The sequence below is a fragment of the Capra hircus genome, chromosome 27 (assembly GCF_001704415.2).
Source record: "Capra hircus breed San Clemente chromosome 27, ASM170441v1, whole genome shotgun sequence".
In the NCBI taxonomy this organism is placed as follows: Eukaryota; Metazoa; Chordata; class Mammalia; order Artiodactyla; family Bovidae; genus Capra; species Capra hircus.
Window position 1 is genome coordinate 29,346,756 of NC_030834.1, and position 13,311 is coordinate 29,360,066.

Below are 13,311 nucleotides of genomic sequence, written 5' to 3' on the forward strand. Positions count from 1 at the left end.
AGAAACCCTAAAAGGTGACTACTTTTTTGTATAGAAAAGGTAACCCTTTATTAAAAAGCAGTCTAAACTGGAAAATGACATTGTACCAGCATAATTTCTCAGATGATTAATATTACTACTTCTCTGCTGTGGAAATTCTAAGTGTGTGTTTCTTTTCATTAGAAATTGCATGTACAAACTCTTCATCCATAAACATTTATATTCAATATTTCTGTATTCTTATAAACTGTGTCTTTGATGAACAATACACAGTTGTTGCTATAATCTTAAATACAGAGGGGATTAAATTTGGTTCTTACAGCAGACAGGGCTAGCAGCGCCAGCAAATTCAAATCATCTAAATCCAATCAGGAATTAAGAAGATTTAAAGCTGGGTTTCAGTTCCTATGAGGCTGGTCAATTTCCAGTTTATAAAAACTTCAGTGGTTTTTTAAAATTTATTGTCCAGCTCTTCTAGATGCACTCAGGTGGTGGTTTTCCTAAAACAACCTAATTTGTCACTGTTGGAAGTAGAATGAAGGAAATTTTTGCACTGAAATATTGTACAATGTGTGATACAAATCTCCATTCATCTCCCAAGGGAAAATACACATTTTTATCCCTAATTCTTTTTTTTTTTTTTTTTTAATCTTTTGGCCACACTGAATGGCATGAGGGATCTTAGTTCCCTGACCAGGGATAGAAAACTCACTCCCTGCACTGGTAGCTCAGAGGATGAATCAGTGGACTACCAGGGAAGGCCCCGGCCCTCCTGCAATTCTTTAATGCAAGAACGATTCATTGTTACTTATGGTGAAAACAAGATTGCCTGCTGCTTTGTAGTCAGTTTGAGGCAAAAACAGAGGTTCCAACAGGGACAGGTAGATGGCTTATGTGTATTTGGAGTTCACACACACACACACACACACACACACACACACACGATGCTAAACTCAAAGTGTCCATGTTAAGCAAAAGAGCAACATTAAATACATTAAATGGTAAAGAAAAGTGCTCCATTCCTAAACTGAATTTCATACTGACTTTGAATTCACAAGAATCATGAGCTCTGAAACATTAAGACACACGTCAATCCTTGGCTAAAATAAAGGTAAAAGCACATTTTCCTCATTATAAGGAGGGGGGAAAAAAGGTATTATGTAGTGAGGTGTCCCACTTTTTTATAACACTGAGCTGAGTTACTGTTGAAGATAAGATTACTAAAATTTTCTATGGAGAAAAATTTCTTCTTAACTTTTTTTTCTTGCTTTGCTTTTATTTTAGTCAACTGCCTATTACATGTGTTAATGTCAACCTTTTATATTGGGGTATAGCCGATTAACAATGTTGTGATAGTTTCAGGTGAACAGCGAAGAGACTCAGCCGTTACATACACATGTATCAGTTCTCCCCCAAACTGCCCTCCTATCCAGGTTTCTGCATAACATTGAGAAGAGTTCCCTGTACTATACTGTAGGTCCTTGCTGGTTATCGATTTTACATAAAGCAGTGTGTACAAGTCCATCTGAAGCTCCCTACCTATCCCTTCCCACATCCTTCCTCCCCCCAATCCCCTGCAAATATAAGCCTGTTCTCGAAGTCTCTGAGTCTGTTTTGTAAGTAAGAGAACAATTTCTTCTTACCCACATCTCACCTAAAATGATTGTCCTTCACCTCGGTCTCAGTTGTGTGAAATCTGAACCAAGAAATTTAGGACTAATTTTATCAGTAATTAACATTTTTAAAAATAGAGTAGGGAATTCTCAGGTGGTCCAGTGGTCCAGTTAGTGCTCTAACTGTAGAGGGCCTGGGTTTGATTCTTGGTAGGGGAGCTAAGACCCTACCAAGGCTGGATGGTACGGCCAAAAATTAAATTAATTAAATTTCTAATTAAATTAAATCAGAAATTTAAAAATAGTTTTACCAAGACTATCCCTTTCACCTCCATTCCCATATCTTTAGAGTTGTCAATATTTAATTATTAATATAAGGCTTCTTCTAAACCCTTTAAGTGAAATGGCTAATTAAGAAAATGCTAATGTGTACGTTTTCCCCTTAGCAAAGGCATATCTAATTGCTTCTCCTGTTATTTTTCCCCAGTAAGGCAATGCTTGCTAATTATCTGCCTTACTGGTACAAATAAAATATTTGATTTACTATTAAATATACACAAAATAATTTATGCAAAACACATACATAATAAAGTAAAAGAGATGACAATAGTTTTGCTTTAAAGAAAGGAAATGCTTTAAAGAAATTCTAGCTTTATAATAAAAATCATTTGTTTTCTGTGCCTCAAAGTGGACAAAAGTACACTTTAATTTTTGTGTCCTTATAGTATTACTAGGAATATTATTTTGAGAAAGATAATTTTACTTATTAACATGATTTTTTATTTTCAAACTAATTTCTATTGGAAAGAGTACAATTTCTTAGAGTCAGTTTGTTTCAGAAAAAATGCTACCGATTTCCTTAGAAGTAGATTTTAATCCTTATTACCATCTTAATTCTTTAAAAAACTTGGCTACGTAAGCGTGGGTGACAAAAATTGACTGCCTAAATTGGAATCTTTCATTTCCACATATTAACCGTCTGAATGAGACCATTTGTAATCCTTTCTGAACCTCAATTTCTTCATATGTAAATGGAAATGTAATTCCTTCCTTGTGTGTGTGTTCTCGGGATTCATGATAATGACTATAGAATATGCAGACAGCATTTGGTACCTGGTAGACAAGGAAATACCAGTCGTTATGCTAAGAACCTTGGCTCCATAGAATACTACATATTTGAGAAACAGTCACAAAACTAATGCTTTAAAGCAGTGAAACACTGTACCATAAGGAAGGTGCCTGGCCAGGAAGTTAATGAGGGCGGAAATCCACCCAGCCCATCATTGGAAAAGTGCTTCTTTTCTTATTCTTATGCCAGTGGAGCCCTGAATCAGCCTTTCAGCACCAGGGAGTTCCTAGAGGATGTCCTTCAGGAAACTGACGCAGAAGCACAAAGTGCAGACCTCAGGGGTAACAGAGGCTGACCGATGATGTTACGAGGTAAGGGATCAGAGGGCGCTGATCCTTGTACACAGCCTAGGTGGGCTGGTAGAACCCCAGAGGGAGGCTGTGTGGTGTGGGTTGGCATCCTCCTGGAAGTCCTGTGACAGAGAATGTTGGTACGAGAGCAGTGGGCTCCTCCCAGGGCCTCCCAGCAATACCACAGAGTTAAGCGGGGAGACCCCTAACTGGAAGGGCCTTTGTAGATAAAGGCATGGGACCTGCGTTATTACGAAGGACAAGATTACGGATATCTCAGTATATTCAGCAGTAACAGAGGTTATTAAAAAACAAGTGGGCTCCTTCCCCACTGATGAATGCCCTGGTCTTATGTAAGCCCCCAGAATGAGGCTCAAGTCTAAGGATAAAGATGAGAGCAATCCCAGATAACTGGGCTTTCATTTCCACCAGGGGAAGAAAGTGAGTTTCAAATGTAAATTAAACTTAAAAAACTTAATGGGTCATAGGATTCCCTCCTATGGGACATGATTCCCTCCAACGCAATTCAGAAGGGATTAATACATCTGATCGTTTATTAGTGGTAAGTCAGGGATTCTTCCAAACAGACTACAGATTGGCAATAAGAGAAGAAAGTATGTCATGTCTGTAAATTTCCTCTTTAAAGTTCCTTTAAAAACAAAAAACACATTATCTGTACTTGCAAGTTATGCCTTACGAGAGAAACAACTGCCATCAAGGGCTGTGAATGAGCTCTGATGGGATACAGCATTGGTGTAAAACTTAAAAAAAAAACAAAAAAAGCATTAAGTGTGAGAAACCTCCTCCTTCTGGACACAGATTATATCCCCACAGCCAGGGCTCCCAAAAACTTTGTGACTAGAGCATATTCTGGACTCTAGATTATCTGAACAATCATTTAAAGAATGTCTTCTTTAATCAGAGGATACTGTTCAAACATTGCTTAGCCCTGTATTTTAGGAAGAGTAAAATGCTAGTGTGGTCATCCGGCTGTTTTTTTCCCTCTTGGTGTCCTGAAATTTGCTGTTCATTGTGGTTTACAAGCGTTTAAGTAAAGTCTGCTTCAGTGCTTCTCAGGCTAACATGTGCTTACAGGCTTAGTCACTAAGTTGTGTCTGACTCTTTGCAACCTCTTTGCAACCCCAAGGACTAATGTGTAGTCTGACTATTAAATTTTTCATTCCTACTCATTGTGGATGTTATAACTTTTATGTATAATAAAAATAAATTATTAGAAGGCAAAATGGAAAAAAAGATACACAAAATACGAAGCCCAAAAGTTTTATCAGTCAATAGACATAATGTTACTCCGTCAATTGCTAAAAACTTTTCTAAACATTTATTCTCTCATTCTTTCTTTGTTTTCAAAGGTTATTATTTTTATTATAATATAATTTGGGAAGGAGTTTGATGTCCTTTTAAATTTTTTTATTTATTTTTTTTGCCATACCCCATGGCATTCAGGATCTTAGTTCCCTGACCAAGAATCAAACTAATGCCCCCTTCACTGGAAGCACAGAGTCCTGGACCACCAGGAATTTGTCCTTACTTTCTATACTTACCATGGAATGGTAACCGGTAACTGCTAATAACCAAGCGTTACACACATTAGTTATTACATTACATTAGCTATGACATTAGAAAATGTTCAATATGTGTCTTTTAAATACACAGCAGAAGAACATAATAGCTCAAGTTTAGTTTTTGAGCCTTCAAAGTAATAAAGTAAAGAAAATAATTTAAAGCTTAAAAACCTACTGTTTAAGATGTTAAGAACAAAATTCTCTTCTTGGGTTTAAGCAAATGCGAGGCATGAATGCCCAAGTCAGATTCATTACTATTTTTTAATGAAATTTATGGTCATCTGACTGTAATAGAAAGTAATAGTCAAATGACAATTGTCTACTGAGTGCACTTTTCATCCCTGTGGGAATGCAAAGTCCCAACAGAAAGCACTACCAACTCTGGGAAAACTCCAAGACAAGGGAACAGAGAGGCCCGAGACAATTATTCTTAAAGAAGGACATTCAGGGACTTCCCTGGTGGTCCAGTGGCTCAGACTCCAACCTCCCAACACAGAGGGCCTAGTGTTCCATCCCTGGTCAGGAAACCAGATTCTGCATGCCACAACAAAGATGCTGCTCCTACGTGCCACAAGTAATACTCAGTGCAGTCAAATAAACACTTTTCTTTTTCTTAAAGAGGGCTTCCTTGGCTCTCTAGTGGTTAAGAATCTGCTTTGCAATACAGGGGACACTGGTTCAATCTCTGGTTCGGGAAAATCCCACATGCTATGGGGCAACGAAACCCGTGGGCCACAACTACTGAGCCTAAATGCCGCAACCACCGAAGCCTGTGTGCCTAGAGCCCCCTGCTCTGCAATGAGAAGCCACTGCAATGAGAAGCCCATGCTCCCCGCAACTAGAGAAAAGCCTGAGCAGCAACAAAGACAGCACAGCCATAAATAAATACGTATTAAAACAAGACGTAAGTACATTTAAGTTTCCTCTGGATTTTTCAAGATTAGGGACATATGAAAGAGGATATTGTAATGAAAATATTTTCATTTATTCATTTAATAAATATTTATTAAATGCCTTTTGTGGATGTGTGCTGTCTTAAATGTCACAAGACAAAGAGTTTATAGTTTAAAAAAGATATGATGTACATATAAAGAACACATCATTGAGTAAGAATGCCAAGGGCTATATGAACTATTGGCCATGTATGATTTGATTTGTGAGGCTACTGGTTACTCTGCAGTGTCTCTAAAATTTAAAAGTTTGATCCCCGGGTGGCAAATACATTTTCTTCTAGATACTGTACAGCAATCAGTAGTAATACTAATTAAAGTAGCCTGTATCTTCTGTAAGTTTTACAGGGAAAATGATGAAAGATTAGAGTATATTTTTATTTGTTCTGCCTAATAACTGCACTAAAAGATAATATAAATGAATTTTTGTCACTTTTCTTCCTCTGGAATGTATTCTTCAATGAAACATACATTTCTTTTTTCATTTCTGTACCAAGAAGTAGATAAAAATCAGATGCGCTTAATCACTCAATCGTGTCTGATTCTTTGCAACCCCATGGAGTGTAGCCCACCAGACTCCTCTGTCCGTGGAATTCTCCAGGCAAGAATACTGGAGTAGGTTGTCATGCCCTCCTCCAGGGGATCTTTGCAACCCAGGGGTCGAACCCAGGTCTCCCACATTGCAGGAGGATTCTTTACTATCTGAGCCCCCAAGGTTATACACATTTCTCTATGTTAGGCACTTAAAATATTATTTCAATGAATTTTTGGAACATCTGTATGAGAAAAGCATCATTATTATCTCCATTTTATCAAGGAGGAAACTGAAGAGCTTGCCCAGAATTACATAGTGAGCAAATGGTTTGAGATTGGAATTCAACTCATTCTGCCTGAGTCCTGAAGAGTCACCCCAGCTCTGGACTCACATGAAGTCCCTGCATTCTTTTTCACTGGCAGTCAAGTTCATAAGTCCTGCAGGCAACTATTGTGATATTTCCACACTTACAAGACTTTTAACAAGGGAACTCAACCACTCACAAAAGCAATGACTGTATATTATCAGCAATAACTTTAAAAAGATAGAAATACTTTCCAACCACATGAAGTTTCAATCTACCAGTCTTCACAAACAACAGTTCTCTATCTGCCTATCTTATCTACTGATAGAAGTTCTTCTGTTCATAGAAAAAGAAAGAATAAGTCCTTTAACAAGGTGATAATTGTATAGATCAAACCAGAAATGCAAAAGGAGGTAGTGATGAAGGATGGGGAGACGGGAAATCAGTGTGAAGGAGGGACAATGTGTCTATGAAAGACACAGGGAAATGACGGTGAAGTTGACAAGTGCTGGCTCACACACTGGGGGGGTGTGGGAGAATGGGGTAAAGGAGGCAACTCAGTACCTCCGCCTCTTGTTTAAACGTGTCACTGGAAAGAGCGAACCCCTCTTCTGTGGGCTAGTCATTCGTTTAATCTATGACTCAGAGATCAAAACTTATGCTATTACACACCACCTCAGTGAAAAAGAAAAAAGGCTCTGAACTAAAAGAAAGTTTGCATATGTCCCCACTGAAATTAATTTCAGTATTTTTAATTTTAGTAAAGGCCAAGAACAGAATCAGGTCAAAGGTAAGATGCATAGATCTTCCAAAATATATAAATTGTGAATGAGGACTTTTCTTTGTAAATGAGTGGTGGTCTTAAAATTAGATTAACTGTTTCTCAAGATTTTCATACCTTTGTTTGACATGTATCTACATTCTCTTTAGTTATGCCTTCCCCCCTTCCCTCTCTTATTCCTACTTTAACCACCTTCCACTCCTCACATACCTGGCTTGAGAAAACCAAATATATGGTTGTATTATTAGTTAAGCAGGCTAATGATTAATAGCAGCTATCTGAAAACAAATAGATAAGGTGAAAATTGTGCAATTTAAATCCATTATTGAAGGATGTTTTCTTATTCAGTGTTACAGTCAACCCAGATGTCCAGGAGGGAGAAAATACATTTCAAGATGCAAAAGGTCTGTAAGATCGAAAGAAAAATTTCTTTCTTTCTTTCTTCCCCCTTGTCCCTTTGTAAATTTCATGATTAAAAAAAAGAAATGAGGTATGAAAGGAAGGGAATATGACTATTTGTATATGCAAAAAAAAGAAATAAACAACTAATGTACTCAAAGCGTTGTAGGGTGTTCCACAGAGAGAACAAGCAAGCATAAATAGGAAGATCCTTGAACATACTATCTGTGCCTATTATTCCTCAAAGCACTTTTATAAAATTTAGTGTCTGCCCTTTCAAGACAATTGGATCTCTGCTAATGCAGATTAGCATACTGTAAATAGTGCCAAATACAGTGTAATTCAAAAAAGTATCCATTGAGCATTTTTGGACAATGCTAACATAGACTAAAATGTTCAAGAAAGAAAACCACACTAGTGCTTTCACTGGCCCTGTTTCAGTGCCTGCTGGAAAAGGACTGACTAGAGTTCAAGATCAGTGTGTATATCTGTTTTCTCATAAAACATTAATTGCATAAATGTTAAGGACCAATAGCCAATGACAAAGGTCTAATTCCTTAGGCATACGTATTCTAGCCACTTGCAGGCATGCATGCTCAGTCGCTTCTGTCCGACTCTTTGCGACCCTATGGACTATAGCCTGGCAGACTCTTCTGTTTGTGAGGATTCTCCAGGCAAGACTACTGGAGTGGGTTGCCATGCCCTCCTCCAGGGATTCTAGCCACTCATCCAAATGCAACTGATTTTCCTTTAGGGGGAAAAATCAGTTAATTCATTTATTTCATAATACAATAATTTAAGTGAAAAGAAACAACTTCCTACTTAACTGTTTAACACTGAGATGACTGTCACATGGCTTTGTGAAAGTAGTTATTTGAATTCTGAATGACTTAGAATCAGTCTTAATGCCAAAGCTTTCCAGTCCATTTTTGTGGGCAGAGGAGAGCTTTTCTGCTAGCAGGCCTGACCATTCTTCCTTCACTAGACTACAATGAAGAAATCTACATCCAGGAACAGGACTTCATGGTTTGTGCTTGACCAGTTCACTACATTTGCCCTTGACTGTATCCTTTTGTGAAATTCAGAAGGCTGAACATCTTTATACCCACTTAAGAAAAGCTCTATCTTCTGCTCATTAATAAAATAAAATTTGCCTGACTTCTGACATCCACATTTTACAAGAGGAATGTGTGTGAGTTTGTGTGTTGAGGGAAGTGTCTCCCAATTCTCATTGAGATGGTCCCCATGAAGTCAGTCAGTGTTTCCGGAGTATCTCAAGGTCCCATGTCAAGAACGCAGGAGCTCTAGGATACAAGATACAACAAATCCATTTGTGTCAGATGATGTTATGCATACATAAATTAACTCCAAATCTCATACAAAAAAAAAAAATCCCACTTAAAGGAATGAGAATTGGAGTTGATCCTTGACAAAGCGAGTGCCATGAGTCTCACCATTTCTTAAAATGAGAGCTGCCTGTGTAGGAACTGGGTTACCTGCACATCTGTTAATCTTGCATCAGAGAGGACTCAAAGGCTCCTTTGTAAATCCTTAAGGAAACCAGACTCTCTGAAATGATCTAAGAGGGAAGGTTTCACCGAGAAAAGAAACAAAATGTTGCCCTCCTTTCCTGCAAGCCCTGTTTCATCTTCTCTCCCTCCCTGATGGTAAACACCAGAGGATTATCTCCCAGAAAGCTGAGCGCAAGCCTGTCACAGCCTGTATTTGAAAAGAACAGAAAGCCGAGGAATCAGGACCCAAGAAAAGTGCAAGGAGGGTGATCCAGGGGAGTTAGTGGGAGTGATGGCAAATAGCGCCGTTCTGTAACCCGGTGCCCGGCAAGGTGGCTGTGGCAGGTGGAGGGGTGGGGTCCCCAGAAGGACCTGCCTGGCCCCAGCGGGACTACTCACCCTCGCCGGCCGTCCTCTGAGTCGCTGTCCGAGGCCCACTCCTCGCCGATGTCGGGCAAAGTGAAGAACAGGGTCTTGGGGCCAGGCCCGGGGGGCACCCGAGCGCTGGGCTCTCTCTCCCCAGGGCAGAGGGGGCAAGGGTTCCGCGGGCTCGCGGTCACACTGCTGCTGATGCTGCTGCCCGCCGAGCCCCCGATGGACGGATAAGCCGCCCAGACCGCGCCGGGGCCCGGGGGCGGCCGCGCCACGACCACCAGGTGGGCGGGGGAGCCCGCCGAGCTGCGGCCGCCGCTGGAGGGGGCGGGCGGCAGAGCCAAGGGCAGGGGCAGGGGTGAGGACCCGATTTTGGCTGCTCCGGGGCTACTGGGCAGCGAAGCGGGAGTCTCCACAGCCTCTGCCGGGCGGCCGGCGACGGAGACTCCGGCGTGGGGGGCGGCGAGCAGGGGATGGAGCGCGACGGGCGTCGGCTGCAGCAGGACCGAGGGCCCCCGAGAGCTGGACGGGGAGTCGGGGGCCAGGGCCGGGAGGACGGTCAAAGTCCGGGCCGCGCTGAGCGAGGTGCCCGGGCGGGAACGCGCAGCCCCCGCGGCAGCAGCGCCTCGCGAGGGGCTGGAGGAGGCAACCGGCGAGGGGGCCGCAGGGGGCGCCGTCGAGGTCTTGAAGATTTTGGCAAAGAGAGACCCGAGGTCCAACACTGCGACCTTCATGTCCTGGCCCTAGAAACGCCGTCCTGGCTGTGGCCCGAACCTCAAGTCCACGCGGAGCGGGGCTGTAGGGTTCCATCCACCGCCGCCCGCAGGGCTCGGGACGAAGCGGCCCTGGGCCCGGGGGAAAGGGGGAGCGCGGCGGGGCCCGTGGGGTCCTCTCTAGTCGCGCACCCCCGGGGGGCCTCTGATGCTCTCTCCTCGCGGAGGAAACCCTCGGGGCGTTCGGCCCCGCGACTCCTCGGCCGGACCTTCCCCGACGCCGGGTTGGCCGCCCTCTGCGGTGAGCAGATCCTTCTCTGCCTTAGCGCTGCTGCGAGACTCCGAGGGCAGGGGTCCCCGTGCCCACGGGGGGCGACTCCCGCAGCCGCCGGTGCCACTGCGGGCGGAGGACTCAGACCCGGGCCTCCGGCCCCTGAAGAGACCCCGACGGGCCCCTGGGACGCCGAAGGCGGTTGCTAAGCTAAACAAAAACCCGGATTAGCTCACTGCTAATTGGGCCCCAGACTGCAGCCTCGGCTGCGTCTACAATAGACACCTGGGTCTCCTCCTTGAACCTCGCCTTAAAGGAACACTCTCCAATTTCTCCATCACCCTTAGAACTTCACCAGATTCGCAGGACTCTGGGCAAAATACGAAGTTGACACAAACTGAACCAAATGACCAAAAGATCTGGACTAGCAAAGACAAAATGAACCATGGCCAGCTCTCTGATAGGCGGGAAGGTTAATAAGAAGCTGTATTCAGATCATTTCTAGAGTATGAGCTTTCAGGGTTTAAGCCTGTAATCATCAGATTGATTCTGAACACAAGTAATGTAACTTGAAGGGAGAGTCAGCACAAAGGGTCATTGCTGAGTGAAGCTTGATTCAACTCACCCAGTTCCTTGGGAGCTGCACTTGTCTGCTGCCACCTCTCTGGGTTTCTGATTATACAGGCCCAGGACCTTCATTGCTGAGCAACCTCTTAGGATGGAGCCCCAGTAACTTAACTCATAAAATACTGATGTGTAAATCCAACTCAGATGTGTTAAGTAATAACAGCTGCAGTGTTGTCTGCTCTTTCTCTAAGAGAGGAATTCCTGTTGAGGTCAAATTAAGTTGAGCACAGAATCAAAGCAAGGGGAGTGAGTCATATATATGATATATATTTCGTATACAGAGGGCAGCAATGTAGGAGCAAATCACCCTTTCCATGAACAGCCGGGAATTCACCCACCTGTCTTCAGCTCTCTAACTTTAGTTATTTCTATGCTTTCATTACTAACCACTTCCATTATTGCACAGGCCTTTTTTTACATACATGCTATTATTGTTGTATAGCTGCGAAGTCCTGTCCAACTGTTTTGCGACCTCATGGATGTAGTTCGCCCGGCTCCTCTGTCCATAGGATTTCCCAGGCAAGAATACTGGAGTGGGTTGCCATTTTCTTTTCAAGGGATCTTTCCCACCCAGGGATCAAATTTGCATCTCCTGCATTGGCAGGCAGATTCTTTACCACTGAGTCACCTGGGAAAGTGAAGTCGCTCAGTTGTGTCCAACTCTTTGTGACCCCGTGGACCCGCCAGGGTCCTCCGTCCATGGGATTCTCCAGGCAAGAATACTGGAGTGGGGTGCCATTTCCTTCTCCAGGGGATCTTCCTGACCCAGGGATCGAACCCAGGACTCATGCATTACGTGCAGACACTTTAACCTCTGAGCCACCAGGGAAGACCGCTTTAAATACTAAGATACTGTCAATAAGGCCAACAGAAAAGTTCCTGCTCTTTCAAGCCCCAGCCTTGAAGATAGTTTGTCTCTGAGGTGTGTTTGCAGGTAGCCTCTCTGTTATGGGCTGAACTGTGTTCCCCACATAGATACGATGTAGTCCTAACTGTGTGTGTGTATGTAACCTTATCTGGAGATATTAATAGGATCTTTACGGATAAAATCAACATAAGACAAGGTCATTAGCATGGGCTCTAATCCAATGCCCTTAAGGAGAGAGATCTCCGAACACAAACACACAAGGAGAACATCATGTAATGCCAGAGGTGGAGGCTGGAGTGAGGCAGCTGTAAGCCCAGGGGTGGCAGTCTTTGAAGGCCAGCCCCCGGAAGTTAGGAAGAGGCAAGGAAGACCCTTCCCTGCAGGTTTCAGAGGGGCTTGGCTCCACTGGCATCTGTTATCAGACTTCTAGTTTCCGGAACTGTGATAGGAAACATTTCTATCGTTTTAACTCACCCCGTTTGTAGGACTTCCCTGGTGGCCCACCTTGCAATGCAGGGTGAAAGTGAAAGTCGCTCAGTTGTGTCCTGCTCTTTGCGACCTCATGGGCTATGCAGTCCATGGAATTCTCCAGGCCAGAATACTGGAGTAGGGAGCCATTCCCTTCTCCAGGGGATCTTCCTAACCCAGGGATTAAACCCAGGTCTCCCACATTGCAGGCGAATTCTTTACCAGCTGAGCCACCAGGGTACGTGGGTTCAATCCTTGGTTGGGGAGTTAGGATCCTGCATGCCCTAGGGCAACTAAGCCCATGAGCCACAACTACTGAAGCCCACGTGCTCTGGAGCCCATGCAACTACTGAGCCCATGCACCGAAACTAGAGAGTCCATGCACCGCAATGAAAAGATCCCACATGCTGCAACTGAGACCTGGCACGGCCAAAATAAATAAATAAATATTAAAAACAAAATCACCCAGTTTGTGACACTTTGTTATAACAGCCCTAGGGCACAAATACACTATTGGGGTAGTAGTTAATATTTGGGGTGCTTCATGATCATAGGATCTTTCTGGTACCTCTATGAAAGTCTTCGCTGGGTGTGCTGCTGCTGTGCTAAGTCACTTTAGTCGGGTCTGACTCTGTGCGACCCCATAGACGGCAGCCCAGCAGGCTCCTCTGTCCCTGGGATTCTCCAGGCAAGAATACTGGTGAGCGTTGCCATTTCCTTCTCCAACACATGCAGGCATGCTAAGTCGCTTCAGTCGTGTCTGACTCTGTCCAACTCTATGGACAGCAGCCCTCCAGGCTCCTCTGTCCATAGGATTCTCTAGGCAAGACTACTGGAGTGCGTTGCCATTTCCTTTTCCTCAGTGGGTGTATTGACTCTAAAAAGCTGGCTACAAATTAAAATAATTATCATAATTGT

General features: G+C 43.4%; 1 protein-coding gene across 2 annotated transcripts in view; it reads right to left on the reverse strand.

Annotated features, from left to right (window-relative positions):
* Positions 1 to 10,807, reverse strand: part of FAM149A (family with sequence similarity 149 member A) — a 38,674-nt gene extending 27,867 nt beyond the window's left edge. Inside the window, exon 1 of one of the 2 annotated variants that reach the window (XM_018041936.1) lies at positions 9,474 to 10,792. In XM_018041936.1, the coding sequence (XP_017897425.1) occupies positions 9,474 to 10,180 (707 nt within the window). In that variant the 5' untranslated portion in view covers positions 10,181 to 10,792. Of the gene's footprint in view, positions 1 to 9,473 lie in introns of both variants that reach the window. The other variant, XM_018041937.1, reaches the window with a different exon arrangement.